General features: G+C 36.7%; 1 protein-coding gene across 4 annotated transcripts in view; it reads left to right on the top strand.

Moving 5' to 3' along the window:
* DICER1 (dicer 1, ribonuclease III) overlaps window positions 1-15,703 on the top strand; it is a 67,158-nt gene that overhangs the window by 24,393 nt on the left and 27,062 nt on the right. For all 4 annotated transcript variants that reach the window (XM_036841418.1, XM_036841419.1, XM_036841420.1 and 1 more), the window contains 8 exons: window positions 711-841; window positions 1,779-1,913; window positions 2,374-2,534; window positions 4,397-4,565; window positions 5,860-6,332; window positions 12,075-12,207; window positions 13,443-13,685; window positions 14,263-14,417. In XM_036841418.1, the coding sequence (XP_036697313.1) occupies window positions 711-841; window positions 1,779-1,913; window positions 2,374-2,534; window positions 4,397-4,565; window positions 5,860-6,332; window positions 12,075-12,207; window positions 13,443-13,685; window positions 14,263-14,417 (1,600 nt within the window). The remainder of the gene's footprint in view (window positions 1-710; window positions 842-1,778; window positions 1,914-2,373; window positions 2,535-4,396; window positions 4,566-5,859; window positions 6,333-12,074; window positions 12,208-13,442; window positions 13,686-14,262; window positions 14,418-15,703) is intronic.

Below are 15,703 nucleotides of genomic sequence, written 5' to 3'. Positions count from 1 at the left end.
ATTACTTTCGGAATATAATCTGATCTAAGTGGTTATTTTTGTTTTTGATGTTTTAGCTTCACAAAGTGTATCAAAAGGTGCTTGATTATGAAATAGGTAACTTTGATTTATGGTCTTGCTATACCAGTTGTAGAAAGAAAGTTAGATGCTTAACTTAAAAGTTAGATATTCAGTAAGAGTTTAAAGTACTGGTTTTTATGTGTTTGGGATTAGGTATTAAAATAAAAAGTATAAAATGTGAACATAAACTGCTCAGGTACTAATATAACCATGTCACTCCTCTTCTTTTTTTTTTTTTTTTTAGATTGTCTCAGCATGTGATGTTCTCATGTGCTTTAAATACATATTAGTCTGTCTTATTTCTTGGTGATACAATCTGATTTTATTGAAGAAAACAGGAAGGGTGGATCTGGAGTAGTTGCCATTCCAACCTAGAAATTATATTCTTAGATTGGGGAAAATCACCTTTAAAGAAGAAAGGTGGTATAAGGCTCTCTGAAGTGAATGACAGAGGGTGGGGTGGTGAGTCTAATAAGTGTGTTTTGGAGATAACTGTGAAAATATGATTTTAAATTGGCTATCTAAAAAATTGGTGGTTAGGTGTAATATATAATAATAAGGATTTCCTTAACTGTTTAATTGTTAGTAGTCCAGAGAGCCATTTAGGGAAGAGTTCTCATATTTACATGGCATATTATATTTGTAATCAGCCAACCAGGTTGCTCAACAAGTGTCAGCTGTCAGAACTCACTCAGATCTCAAGGTTGGGGAATACTCAAACCTGGAAGTAAGTGCATCTTGGACAAAAGAGAAATGGAACCAAGAGTTTACTAAGCACCAGGTAAGACTTGTAGAGAATTTTCACTTAATAAATCTGTACAAGTCCTTGGTTTGTAAGATGATCTGTAGCCTTGGTTGTCTGAATTAGGTTTGAAAACTCTACTTTTCTGTACTTTGTCAGCCTAGAAGCTAGCCCTCATGCATTTTCTTACTATAATCTCATCCTAAAGCCAAATAAATTGCTAACATGTATTGCTCTTATTCGATAGAAAAGAAACAGCTTTTACAGTATGATTTACTTGCTTGAAAAACACAAATTCCTATGACCTGTTTCCATCTTGCAGATAACTTGCTTTCAGAAAGTTTACTCTTGAGTTAAATGTCGTGAAACTGAAGACATTTCTTGGTTGAGATCTTAGCGTCTTTGATGGAAGACTTCCTCATAGACGTTTCCATGTAGCCAGCTTGTGTTGAGGGCCTTTCGTGTGTTGGATCTGAAGTGGTTAAGAGATGCTTCCTAACTAACCTCAAGCAGTCCCCAGTTTGCTAGAATGTCTTACATATTGGGTTAAGCCCTCATTAATAAAGCACGTAAAATCCACAGAATGATAAGTCCCTATCTTCTTCCAGAAAACCTTGTCAGTTTGATGGGGAAAAACTGTGCGAATTGTTTTGTGACCTGATAAAACTGATAGGTCTTATCATTCAAAATTATGGCTGTAGGAACCTAAAAACCTGAAGTAGATTTAGTAGATTTATCATAAAAACATGGTCTCCATTATCAAAAATTTTTTTCTTGTCTCTTTCCATGTTTTCCTAATTTTACATCTTGGTTCTCAAGTACCAGCTTCCATACATTGAGGATTTGGGTTTTAATTTTTACTGATGAGTTTCTTAATCTTCACCTAAAATACAGTGGTTCCATAATCTGATTTCATAGAAGTGTGTCCAGGCAGGTGAATGGCATGTGTTGTATACTGATAGCAGTTTTATTTTAGGTTCTCGTTATGACTTGCTATGTCGCCTTGAATGTTTTGAAAAATGGTTACTTATCACTATCAGACATTAACCTTTTGGTGTTTGATGAGTGTCATCTTGCAATCCTAGACCACCCCTACCGAGAAATTATGAAGGTAAGTTTTTAGATTTTATCAGTCTTAATAATGCAGGTCAAATTACTGAGTATAAGCAATGTTTTTATAGATCAAAAGCAGTATTAGTTACCAGTTTTGGGAACTTGGTTCCAGTGTAGGAATGAATGAATGAATATTAAATTAATGTTCATTTAAATCTATAACCTATAACATTAAACTGTAATAAATTTATAACAAGTTCTAAATCTATAATAAAAATTTAAACATAATATAAATCAATAAATTATATGATCTATCATAAGTGAATTACATAATCCATCATAGCATATTTAAATGTTCCTTTTTGATAAACTGAGCTTTTAAACAAGCTACAGTAATTCTATAAGTGATAATTTTAGTATTTGTTAGGTCTTCTTGACATGTTTTATTAGGATGCTGTCTCTTTGGTTAGGGCCTTGCAAAATGAATTCCTTACTGTCAGTATCTTTTGTTATGTTAGCTCTGTGAAAATTGTCCATCATGTCCTCGTATTTTGGGACTAACTGCTTCCATTTTAAATGGGAAATGTGATCCAGAGGAATTGGAAGAAAAGATTCAGAAACTGGAGAAAATTCTTAAGAGTAATGCTGAAACTGCAACTGACTTGGTGGTCTTAGACAGGTATGCACTTAGTATTGACTTGGCTTTAATGAGACCTGCTATGACAGTTTTAGGCCTTCAGTCTCAGTGCCTTGCAGATAGTCTCTAAGAGAACAAATGGCTGTTAAAAGGAAAGAGCAAGACTAAGAATTCCTTATCAGGACAGTCATCTTCGAATGCAAGAATCGAACGTTATTTCCACAGAGAGTAACGGAGGTGTTTCTGCTTTAAGAGGAAATGTTGCATAAGCATGGGCCCATCCTATTTGCTGATGTTGACGAGGACTGGGAACTCAGGAAATCGGTGTCTTTTTCTGTCAGTGTGTGCACTTCGTTGTTCTGACCCACGTGTCCCACATGATGCTTTGAAAGGGCATTATTTATTTACAGGATTCAATATTTTACGACCTGCTTTAAAATAATAGGAAACACCCTCTAGTTTTGAAAGTGGGTGTGAATTTCTAAGAAGATGTTTATGACTTTGAGGTTTGTCTCTTTTCGAAGGGGTTGCTATTTCGAGTTTCATTAAAACGTGCAGACACAAACAGCCTTTCTGATCTGAGTTGGTGGAAGTGAGCCTATATAAATGAGGTTTTTAAATAAGTATAACTAATTCAGTTCACATTAAAATACCCTTATTAGATATAGCCTTTAACAAGGTTAAAGATTACCAAGCGGTGGTTCTTAGAACAGTTATAGTAGAGGTGACTTATTTCTCAGGTTATGAAATTAAATCACACATGGGTTTTGAGTACTGGCTCCACTAATTGTAAGCCATGTGACTTCAAGTGAGTCATTTATTGTTCCTGAGCCTGTAAAATGGCATTAGTGGTTTCAAGGGATTCTTTGATGGTCAGTTACATTGACATGGAAAACACCTTGCGGTATACCTGTCATTTAGTAGGATTTTGGAAAGAGTTCTCTGTGGAGTGAGGTGAAAAGGTAACTTGTAGATTCATGAAACTTACGAATCCAAATGTAAGGTGAAATACAAATCTCATGGCCTTAAGGACATGCTGTTTCTGATTTTCCTGAGCTAAGACAGTCTGTGATGTAGAAGTGAAAGGCTGTACTTTTGCTTTTATCTGACCTGAATGAGATTGGTAGGCCTGTACTACTAGAAGTCTTTAGGAGAAGCAGTGGTATTAGAGTGTTTGGGTAAAACTGGTAAGTAATCTATTGAGTCTGGCATTCCCTAATTCTCAAAATGTGACTCTTAAAAATTCTCTTTGGGAATAATGAAAACTGTAGTATTTAAATATCTTTATTGTATTTCTTTTCCTTAATTAATTATTATATGCTTTTAGGATTTTATGTGTTGTTCTGGTTGTCGTATTATGAAAGTCATGAAAGATCCAAGGAATGATATTGTAATTGACGGAAATTTGGGGGAGCTTTCCTTATGAAGATATGTTAAAAACACCTTAAATATAAAATTGACGCTTGCGAATGCTAAAAGTTTTCAAATAGTATGGAAATGGATAAATTTAATGATAACACTTCCTCCCTATGATCTTCTCCCCTCCCCCTTCCCTATTTCTGCTTCTGAGAAATAATCATTATTGAGTTTCTTGAGTATTTTGACTAACATTGTTTCTCATTCTGGATGATGCCTAAGGGGGCAAAAGATGAAAGGCTAAACCTAAAAAACAAAATGAAAAACCTGGGATAATAATGCAGTAACAAAATTCATATTGAGACCTAACAGGCAAACATAGTGCGGATAGAAGGAGTACCACTTTAGGAATGCTTGTTGTGAGCCTGCTTGTTATTCCAAATGGAAATAGGAAGTTTCTTTTTTGGTTTAGATATATAATGGATCGTAATGCTGTAGTGAATTTATTGTGTATTGTGTATTGACAACTTTTGTTTCGGATATTAAAGATATACTTCTCAGCCATGTGAGATTGTGGTAGACTGTGGACCATTTACTGACAGAAGTGGGCTTTATGAAAGACTGCTGATGGAATTAGAAGAAGCACTTAATTTTATCAATGACTGTAACATATCTGTACATTCAAAAGAAAGAGATTCTACTTTAATTTCTAAACAGGTAAGCATATACAAAGTAAGTATGGGGAGTATAATAAAAGGCTTCTATTTATTTTTAATGTTGAAATGAATATTCTTCTAATGAGGCTGTTTTATATACATTTTAGTTTAAGGCCTTACCTTCTTATCTCTGGACATTTTTCATTGAATGTATCGCATTGGGTTGAGTTTACTATTACCCGACAGACATTTATATTATTAAATATAGACCTCCCTGGTTTAAGGAGATGTCATGATTATTTAAGTATAAGAAGTGAGTCCAGTTTTTTGTTTTTTGTTTTTTTCTTGGTCAGATGAATTAGTTCCTGATCAAACCCCTGGGCTGAATGAATTCTTCTGCTCTTTCTTTGTATGTAACTGGATATGAGCTCGTCATCCCTGAATAGTGCAGCTTTGAGAAGCAATTGCTCAGGACAGTGGTCTTCAAAGTGTGGGCCCTAGATGAGCAGCTTCCCTCTGGAACTTTTTAGACATGCAGATGACAGGCCCCACCCTTGACCTGCTGAATCTGAAGCTCTGTGGGTGGGGTCCAGCTGTCTGAGATTTGACAAGCCCTTCAGTTATCCCGATGCCATTAAAACTTGAGAACCATTGTCCCAGGACTTTGCAGCCAGTTGTGAATGTTGACACTGTATTGAATCTAAGTCTTAATTCTCTCCTGCTGATTTTTTTCTGGAGCAGCAGTGCCCAGGCTCTGCTCAGCACTTGTCTTCTCATTAAGTCCATGTTCAACCCAGTGTGTCTTTTACTTGTCTGCAGAACTGGCAGTTCCTTAGTTTATAGCCTTACTATGGATTTATATTCTGCTCTGAGCTAGGGTTGTAAGATGTGGCACTCTGGGCATAGATAAAGTTCAAGGAAAATTGTTTTGCTTTTCTTTGATACCTAAAATAAAATTACATACTCTGTTGCATATACATATATATGTATATTCTGCTACATAGTTCTTTGCATATTTACCTAGAAGTAAATGACTCAGTTGTACTTCTGACTAATCACAGTTCTAAAATTGCTTTATTAATTGTATACAATTGCATCTTTTAATTTCTCTTATTTGATTATTTTCACTGGAGAAAACAAAAGGATGGTTCTGGGCATATATATGAAAAAGTAGAGCTTGAAGAGACCATTGGCCCTTCCCCCTAACCTTGGGGAATTAACCTCAGTGTTTATATTAGAGGGGTAAATTTATTTTGAAGGGGCAGACTAAAGACAACTTAAATCCCAGTTAAACTACATATGAAAATAACTACATGATTATTGTTTAGCATTTGGGCCTTTACATTGTTTTGTAGATACTCTCAGACTGTCGTGCGGTACTGGTAGTTCTGGGACCCTGGTGTGCGGATAAAGTCGCTGGAATGATGGTAAGAGAACTACAGAAATACATCAAACACGAGCAAGAGGAGCTGCACAGGAAATTTCTATTGTTTACAGACACTTTCCTAAGGAAAATCCATGCACTATGTGAAGAGCACTTCTCACCTGCCTCACTTGACCTGAAATTTGTAACTCCTAAAGTAATAAAACTGCTTGAAATCTTACGCAAATATAAACCGTATGAGCGACAGCAGTTTGAAAGCGTTGAGTGGTATAATAATAGGAATCAGGATAATTACGTGTCTTGGAGTGATTCTGAGGATGATGAGGAGGACGAAGAAATTGAAGAAAAAGAAAAGCCAGAGACAAATTTCCCTTCTCCATTTACCAATATTTTGTGTGGAATTATTTTTGTGGAAAGAAGATACACAGCAGTTGTCTTAAACAGGTAAATCTCTAAGATTAACATTTTTTCCATAGTAGAACAGGCAGCTTTTTGTTTTGTGGAGTGATATGTTGTAATAGCTTTAAGAGCTACCAGAAGGCTTATGTAAGTGTCCTGTACTCGGCACCATCATCATAACTCATGTGTTACGCTATATACTGGGATTGACAGGGTGTTTATATGTACAGTAGCTTTCCCCAAAGGCTAGATTTGACATGACTGAGGTGTTTTCCCCTAAAGGATGCTAATCTTTTCCAATCCATTAAAATAGAGTGCAAGTGTGGGAAAATTGTTACATTAAAGTAAAGCATTCCTTGTTTTACATTAATTGCTAGATTCAGTTAGATATTTATTAACCTGTGACTGTGATGTGTTAGGCATTGTGTTGAGCTTTTCACACCAAGCTTTCTCCTTCAGGTAATCTTAAAGATAAATTTTGTCAGGGTATTACTGTGGCTAATTTTTCTGTGTTAGCTTTTTTCCTTACCAGATGTCGATTCAGGTTGGCACGTTTGCAGTGAAAAGTTTTTAACAACTGGATTTGAAATTTGGATTGGTTCATAGACTACATATTAAAATTTTCTGAATCAGAAGAAAATAAAAATGTTAGGGAGGAATTCAGAGGATATTGGCAAAGGTGACAGCGAATGCCAATTAGGTTGTGAATTCCCACCCTACTCCCTTCTTCAATAGAAGTGTATTTTTCCTGAATATAGACCCAGCCAGCCAAGGAGCTACACTTCAGATTTGTGTCAAATGGTCACTTAATGTATGGTTCTTTTGACTTGTGGATGGATGCTCTACTATTTATAAGGGCCAAAAAGGGTCCTTATTTTGCACTTCAATCTACTTTTCTACAAGATCCATTAATTGGCCAAAGTTGATCCCTAAGAGCCTTTTCTGCAAGTATTGATCTCTGAGGAGAAATTAAGCTTTGTATCCTGAGGTAATTTGGGATTTTTTTTTTTTTCAAACTGCTTCTGACTGTTTGGGGGCCTTGAGAACTTACTTGAGTAACGAGAAATTGGACTCTGGGGTAGTCATCTGGCGGTTTTCAGTCTGGTAATTTTCATAGTCATTGGGCCTGATCCTTATGATGAATATGAAGTAAAATAACTTTAGGTAGTGAATTACATTGGAATCAGAAGTTTAAGGTTGGAAAGGGACTTCACTGACTATCTAATCCAACCCACTTACTTTTATAAAAAAGAGAAAGGCCTCAGGAGGAAAAGTGATTTGCTCTGAGTTAAATTGACAGTCAGTGGCAGAGACAACTCTAGAATCCTGATATTCTACCTCCTAGTTTCCAGTTCTTTGTATAATCATAATGCCCTTGGGTATGGCAGAACACTAAAAACCAGTGCTTTCCAGTGGGAAGACTGCCAGGAGGCAGTCCAGGGAGTGCATATCTGTTCGGGTTATTTCTTAGAATGGGGGAAAGGCATTTTGGGGGTCAGAAAAGTTTAGTGTTGGCACAGTTGTAAGCCGAGTAATAGACGTACTCCCTGCCCCCATACAGGATGGTTTAAGAATTAAATAAATTTTCTGGGGCTTGGAGAGAAGTCGGGGTTCATTTTCTTCCTTTCCTCTCTTTTCTGCATGCGTTTTTAAGTGTAGAGATGTATCCGCTTTCACTGCAGGAATATTAGCCTGAAAAGGTTTATCAGAAGTCAATGTTACTTCCTGTTGACTTTGAGGATCAGATTAGTTGTGATCAACTTTCATAAAGTGTGGCTGGAATTTAGTGTTGGACGATGAATCAGGAGCGGTTTGAGGGTTGGCTTTATGGACAGCTAATTAAATATACAATAGAGGTCTTGTTCCAGTAAGCTTTTTAATAAGCTTAGAAAAACTTCCTGAAATCCAGATTCTTTCCTTCCATCAGTTTAATGGGAGGAAAAACCCTTCTTCAGTGAACAGTTTCATGGGAGTACAAGCTATTGTAATACACAGGCAGTTTTCTACTCTCCTAATTAAAAAAATAAATCACAGCTACTTCTATATATAATGTAGTATGTGTACAGTCTCTGTTTATAGTTTTTCTTTTGCCTTTTGTGTTTAGGGCTTTATCATTTATAATTTACCTTTATATATTTTTTAAAATTTCAGAACACTCCATGAGGGAAGAAGGTAGATGTTTTTACTATATCATAGATGAGGAAAATAACACTCAGTTTGTGACCTCCTAAAATAATGCAAGTATCAAGTGGCAGAAAGTGGTTTCCACTCTCCAAGTCTAGAGCTCTTTTCACTGTGTAATTTACTAGTATTGTGTGACTTTCACCAGTTTTTCCATTAATGTCCTCTTCTTAAAAAAAAAAAATTACGTATTTATTTATTTACTTATTTTGGCTGCACTGGGTCTTAGCTGTGGCACACGGGATCTTTGTTGCAGCATGCAGGATCTTTAGTTGCGGCATGCATGTGGGATCTAGTTCCCTGACCAGGGATTGAGCCCAGGCCCCCTGCATTGGGAGCACGGAGTCTTACCCACTGGACCACCAGGGAAATCCCTATTAATGTCCTCTTTTTAATTCAAGGTGTACCAGAGTTCATTTAGTTGTTATATTTCCCTAATTTCCTTTGGTCTGTTACAGCTTCTTCTTTCCTTGTTTTTGATGACTTTGACACTCTTGAGGAGTACTGGTCAGATATTTTGTAGAATGCCTCTCAGTTTGAATTTGTCTGATGTTTTTCTCAGGATTAGACTGAGTTTTAGGATTTGGAAGAATACTGCAGATGTGAAGTGCCCTTCTGGTCACTTCGTCTCAGAGGGACTCATGGTATTAACAGGGAACATCACTGGTGATGTTAAACTTCATCATGTGATTATGACTGCGTTTGCCAGTTTTCTCCACTGTAAAGTTATTGTTTTTCTCTTTTCTTACTTAATTCTTTGGAAGCAAGTCACCAAATCTAGTTTATCCTGGGGAAGGAGGGATTCAGCTTCATTCCTGGAGAGGGGCTTATATATATGTATGTTACAGAAATTCTTCTGTAAGGAAAGTGTGTCTTTTTTATCTGATTTATCTGTTTATATTTGTTGAATCATGTTCTTTTATCATTATGAACTCGTGTTTGTTTATTTTATACTTCGGTTATAATCTGATACTAGTTTTTTGTTTTTTGTTTTTTGTACAAGTTGTTCCACCCTGGGCCATTGGGGGCTGTTTGAGGTTAGCTCCTGGGTCCCTTTGACATGCCCTCATCCTTTTGTTTTTTGAACACTTCCTTACTTTCTGGCACTACAAGATGTTCCAGGCTCATCTTGTATTTTTCTTGCATAGGATCAGCCATTTCTCCAAGGAGCCCTGGTTCCTTTTATTTCTACTCACTTTTTAGGTGTATGTTTTGTGCAAGTTATTTAACTTTTTAAAGCCTCAGCATCTTCATCTGTAAAAGAGTAATAATACCTCCCTCTCTTACTGGGTTGTTGATAAGAGACACTGTATATAAAAATGACAGTCTTACCACCTGACATTGTACTTGGGGAGGCTGTACGCACACACATGCACTGTGACCTTTGGGTCTGTGCCAGCGGCGTTGAGTAAGATACAGAGATTGAGGGTAAGCATAAACTCTTAGTTTTAAGAGTAAGTTATGTCTGCTGAATGTAATACAGTTATATTCATAAACTTTTAGTTTTTTATGTCTGCTGAATGTTATACAATTGGCCGTTGAATTTTAATGCTTTTAAAGTTACATTTTCTTAGTAGTTAATTTTCGTGGAATTTTACAAAAATTTTGGTTTCAGGTGAGTTTGAAATTAGGAAAAAAATAACCAGTTCTTTGCTATACATTGTTTGAGAAGCTCTGTGCACTAGAGAACAGCATTCTTTATCAAACAGCTTGCTTGTGGAACAACTCACATAAACTCAGTATAAAATTAGAAGAAACAAATCAGACTCTGTCCCAGCAATTCTGTGGTACTGTGAAATCTAGGCAGTGTGTGTTACTCAGTAACAAGCTCCCCGACAACAGTAGACCTTGTTTTGTTTCTCTGGAAGTCCATAACTTTGCAGGGATTCCTTAAATTTATCTGATAGAGAAATTTTTCTCTTTAAACGTTATCAGCATAGGTATGTAGAATTCAATTATTGCTTACAAGAGATTTTTTTTTTTTTTTATTAATGTGCACATTGTTTCTGCTCTTCCCGGCAGCACTGATGAGAGTCTCGTTAAGGAGAAGTAAATTCACTTGTAGTGCTTCTGCTTCTCAGCCAGTTGAAGTCTACCAGATTTATTTTTTTAGGCAAATTAAAATACACTCTTTACCTAATTAGGAGTAACTTGAAATGCATTTTTTTAAACCTCTGTTATGTTCAAATTGATGCTAATTTACATAAACTAAAATTTGGAAGTACATATTATTTCTAAGAGAATTAATTTCATATTTTAGATTTTGGGGCATGCTGTTGGCATGTAGCACTGTTTCCTGTTACTGACATCATAAGTTTATAATAACTAAACGAATCTTGGAACATATTAAAGAAGTTTCTGATTTTGAACTTTTTAAGTACTTAAACTATAGAGCAGACTCTCAAACTAACCTAGACACACAAGTGTTTTACTGATTTGGAGGCAGGAAGATATTCTAGATGGCCCTTCAAGGTTTCTTCCAGGGCTTTGATATTAGCCTGTTTCATGTACTTATTGGGGAAAAAAAAAAGAATGGTTTGACTTAAAAATGCAATTTTCTATTAGGAATTTATACTATGTTGTATGACTTCAGAAGAACCATATGGAATCGCTTAGGTCAGGTGTGGAACCATTTATCCTGTGTGCTGAGTTTTTGAATGTGGGTATTTCCAAAATAGCTGTAATGGCAACACTAACTGTTAACCTTCTGCACCCATGTAACGTGAGCCCGTCCCGTAGCTCTTTTCCGTTTCTTAGTGGAGGGCCCGTCGGAGGGGACAGGCTTTCTGGGCTAATAACAGAGGTGCAGGCAGAAAGGGGGATGAGCTCGGGAGTATGTCCTCTTTCCTGACAGGCTGGGGTGGGAGCTCTCTTGGCCTTGCAGCGCCGAAGCTCAGTGGCCTTTTGTGCAGAACTGTGGTCAGCGGCCTGCCCAGGGACGTGAGTGTTGGGAATGGAGGTGCTTAGCAGCGGATGGAGGGATCCCTTTCCCGAGAGCCGTGCTTCCAGTGGTACCGGGTGCTGGGGTAAAACTACAAGAAATAACGCACTTCTCTTCATGCACAGCTGGAACTCTCTTACTACATGCGGAGGAGAATGAAGTATTCCTTTGGGGTATTTGGTACTTTGCCTAAGTTTGGCCGTGGAGACAAGGGCATGACCATTGCTGCAAGTTCTGTGTGTGCTTAGGGAAGTGCGTTGACAAAGAGTGTGTGTGGTTTTTTCATTATAAGACTTGGACTAAAGCCAAAATACATGAGGAATCCATGTTTCTCTTTGCCTAGCGCTGTCCCCTCCTGGGCCACATTTCTATGAAGGTCGTCACTGCCAAATTAGAAAGTTTGAGGTACTGTGACCATTTCATTCATCAGTGTAAATCAGCCCTGTACTTGGTGTTACAAGTATTTCGTCCACAGATCGACGCAGAGAAGAGCGACAGTGATTTCTTTTTAAGCTAGTTGAAAAAAAAAAAAATACCAAGACTATTTTGTTAGTTATGTTGGCAAAAGGATATGTATTTCCATTTTAAGGGAGACCTTACAAACAAAAGTTTAAATTTTTTTCCCTCAGCAGTGCTTAACTTCCAAATGTATATAATTTTCTTAGATTGATAAAGGAAGCTGGCAAACAAGATCCAGAGCTGGCTTACATCAGCAGCAATTTTATAACTGGACATGGCATTGGAAAGAATCAGCCTCGTAACAAACAGATGGAAGCGGAATTCCGAAAACAGGAAGAGGTAACCTAAGTTCAAATAATTGTACAATAACAATTTTCAGAACATATACAAACTCTGCCCATAGGAACTTCCTTTCTTTATAGTTCCTCTGCATTTTTTTGGTAATATAGAGTACTTGTTCATATAGAAACTAGCCGTCTCCTTTGAGGTAGCTGTATAGTGATTCATACGTTGAGAATCTGTCTGGAAAATCAGTTCTGTGTCTTAATTGCCATCACCCATTTTGTTTTCCTTTATTGGGCTGATGGCACACAACTACATTTTATAGAAAAAGAAAGCTTGCGCAAACTTAACTCCTTTTGACTCCATACGACTCTGAAGCAACAAACTGAAATTTTTTCCTAGAGAGTGTTTTGTTTTCTACTTAAAGTCCTGCCTTGGTTGAGTCCTTTAAAAATAACAATATATTTTAAAGATTTTGGCCTAATTTTTTTCATGCTTTTTAAGATTTTGATATAGGAAATAGCATTGTAAAGATGCTAAAACTTAATATAGTGTTCCAGCTTGCAAATAAAAACTTTTTATTTAAAATTTGTTATTTAACTTCAAAGTAGCAGAATAATTCACGTTGAAGTCATTTCTATGTGATAGCTCTTTGATAATATTCCAAGTTTGGGGAGTCTAATAGCCAGAGTCTGACAGATCAGTCTAAAACCCAACTTACTTTCGTATTTAACTTATTCTGGATTGGGAAATGATGTTACCTTAAATCTAGTATGAAAAAATTTTTCACTTTAAAAAAAAATCATTTCTGATCCCTTAAATGTGTCCCAAGATGCCAGAAAATAAGTAATGCTTTGCTTGTAATTTTTAATTCCAAGTGATTTAGGGATTTTAGTGAAAGAGTTTTGACATCTTTGGAGGGATGTTGGCACAAACTCACAGCCATAAGATCCCATTACGGAGGCTCAGAATAGCAACGGGACTCCAGAAGTGGATTCGTTTGGTCACTTTGGTTATTAAAGAACCCAGCGCCTTCATCTTGAAGGCTGTGATTTGTCCGTGGATGCTTCTGTAAAATAGAAAGGCACTTTGATTTTTCAAGTCATATTCAGTTGAAAATGTCACGTGTTCATGCGTCTCGAGTTTTGTGTGATTGTTGTCATCATCTTTAGCCTGGCCTGGATTACGCGTGCTCAGAGTATTGTCAGAAATGACAGTTGTCCCTTAATTTTACTACATTGTTTTCTTTGGAAAATTTCTTAGAATTGCTATCCTTGGTGGATTTTTTTCAGGTACTTAGGAAATTTCGAGCACATGAAACCAACCTGCTTATTGCAACAAGTATCGTGGAGGAGGGTGTTGACATACCGAAATGCAACTTGGTGGTTCGTTTTGATCTGCCCACAGAGTATCGATCCTATGTTCAATCTAAGGGAAGAGCCAGGGCACCGATCTCTAATTATGTAATGTTAGCAGATACAGACAAAATAAAAAGTTTTGAAGAAGACCTTAAAACATACAAAGCTATTGAAAAGGTAAGATTCATGTGTTATCTTTAAGTTGTATTTATGTGTATAGAAATAGTTTTATCTTCAGAGAATAGTCTCAACAGAGGTGTGCAGTGTGTACACTATTAGAAAGTTGAGAGTAATTACACAGAGCCAGCAGTATTTTACAATAAAATAGCAGTGAAAATGGTCATATGGATTATTGGGAAAGAAGACCTGGAAAGTGTACTGTTTATGTGGACAGTGTAGTCACAGTTGATTGTTTGAGATGCAGAGTGATTTGAGAGTGATGACATAGCCCCTATACTCATGAAAGACTGGGGATCACTTGTGTGTGTGTGTGTGTGTGTGTGTGTGTGTGTAGGTAGGTAGGTAGGTACAGTGCCTTTTAAGCCTTGTTACCTGTATGGGGAACTTCTCCACATGATTGGAGCTGGAAAGGACTAATTAGGAGAAATTTTCAGCAGCAGGCAACTATGGAGTATTGAAGTGTATTTAGGAGAGATGTTTCATGTCAAGAGAGCTTTTTCTGTAGGTACAGAGGCAGACAACTAATGGCAGAAAAAGCATTTGTTCTCATAAATTCTGTTTTTAAAATGTTCAGATCTTGAGAAACAAATGTTCCAAGTCAGTTGATAGCGGTGAGACTGACATTGAGCCTGTTGTGGATGATGATGATGTTTTCCCACCATACGTGTTGAGGCCCGATGATGGTGGTCCACGAGTCACAATCAACACGGCCATTGGACACATCAATAGGTATGGCATCAAATCATTTGCATGGAAAGCCTGTGAGAATTGCGAGATTTAAGTCTAAACCTATGAGTATTGTGTTGTTTACCTTTTGCAAACAATCACCAGTCTTTCTACTTATGGCTTGTGATACTTTGATGAGAGAAGGAAAAGAAGTTGCTTTTTTTTGTTCATTGTTCTTTTTTGTCAGAAGGCAAAACCAGTATTGCATAGTAATAAATGTTTAGTTCTCATTGGCAAGGCTGACATAATGAAGGCATGCGTATTTTAATTAGATTGAAATTAATTTTGCAACAGTCACTCTTTTATAAATCTTGAAACTTGTTTTGTGTCATGAATGTTGGTGGATGTTGAATTTTCCATTAGCGGTAATGGAAGATTATGATAAATTAACCTTTTTTTTTTTTTTTTTTTTTTTTTTGGAGTATGTTCTGTTTTACGTTGTCCTGAGTCGGTGGTAACATTTCTAAGAACTAAGAACAGCAGATATATAGCTAGATTATGTATCAGGATAAATTTTGTGCAGAGGCAAAATAAAGGAACAGAAAACATAAGATTTTCTTTTTAACTTTTTATTTTGAAACAATTTTAGACTTTAAAATATTGCAAGAGTACTACAAAGAACTCACATATACCCTTCACCCAGAGAGACCCATTCAAGTTTCACGAGAATGTTCTTGGAGTGAAAGGGTCCAGTCCAGGATCGTGGGTTGTACCCATTTTCCTCATCTCTCTGGTCTCCTTCAACCTGGAACCATTCTTCAGTCTTTCCTTGACTTTAATGACCTTGCAACTTTGGAAGATGACAGGCCAGTCGTTTCTCCATTTGGATTTATTTGATATTTTCTCATGATTAGACCCAGGTTATGTGTTTTTGGCCAGCATATCATGGAAGTGATGCTGCGTTCCTTTCATTCTCTCTAACGGGGTCACTCACTGTTTATTTGTCCCCTTATTATGGTGGTGAGTTTGATCACTCGCGTAAGGTCTGCCAGCTTTCTCTACTGTAAAGTTGCCTTTTTCCCCTTTATAATTAGTGACTATTTCATGGGGAGATATTTTGAGATTATATGAAATTTATTCCTCTTCCCAGTTTCACCCATCAGTGTAAGTACTCAATTGATATTTCTTGCCTGAATTGATTATTTCTGTGATGTCTGCAAATTGGTGATTTTCCGATTGCATTATTCTTTCTGTATTTATTAGTTGTCGTTTTACTGTGAGGAAGAGCTTTCTCTTCTCTCCGTTTATTTGTTCCTTTTATTTTTTTTATCCAATGTGAACTAATGGGC

This window comes from Balaenoptera musculus, chromosome 2 (genome assembly GCF_009873245.2).
Source record: "Balaenoptera musculus isolate JJ_BM4_2016_0621 chromosome 2, mBalMus1.pri.v3, whole genome shotgun sequence".
Taxonomy (NCBI): Eukaryota; Metazoa; Chordata; class Mammalia; order Artiodactyla; family Balaenopteridae; genus Balaenoptera; species Balaenoptera musculus.
Note: the sequence above shows the minus strand (reverse complement) of the source record. Positions and strands in the feature narration are given on the sequence as shown.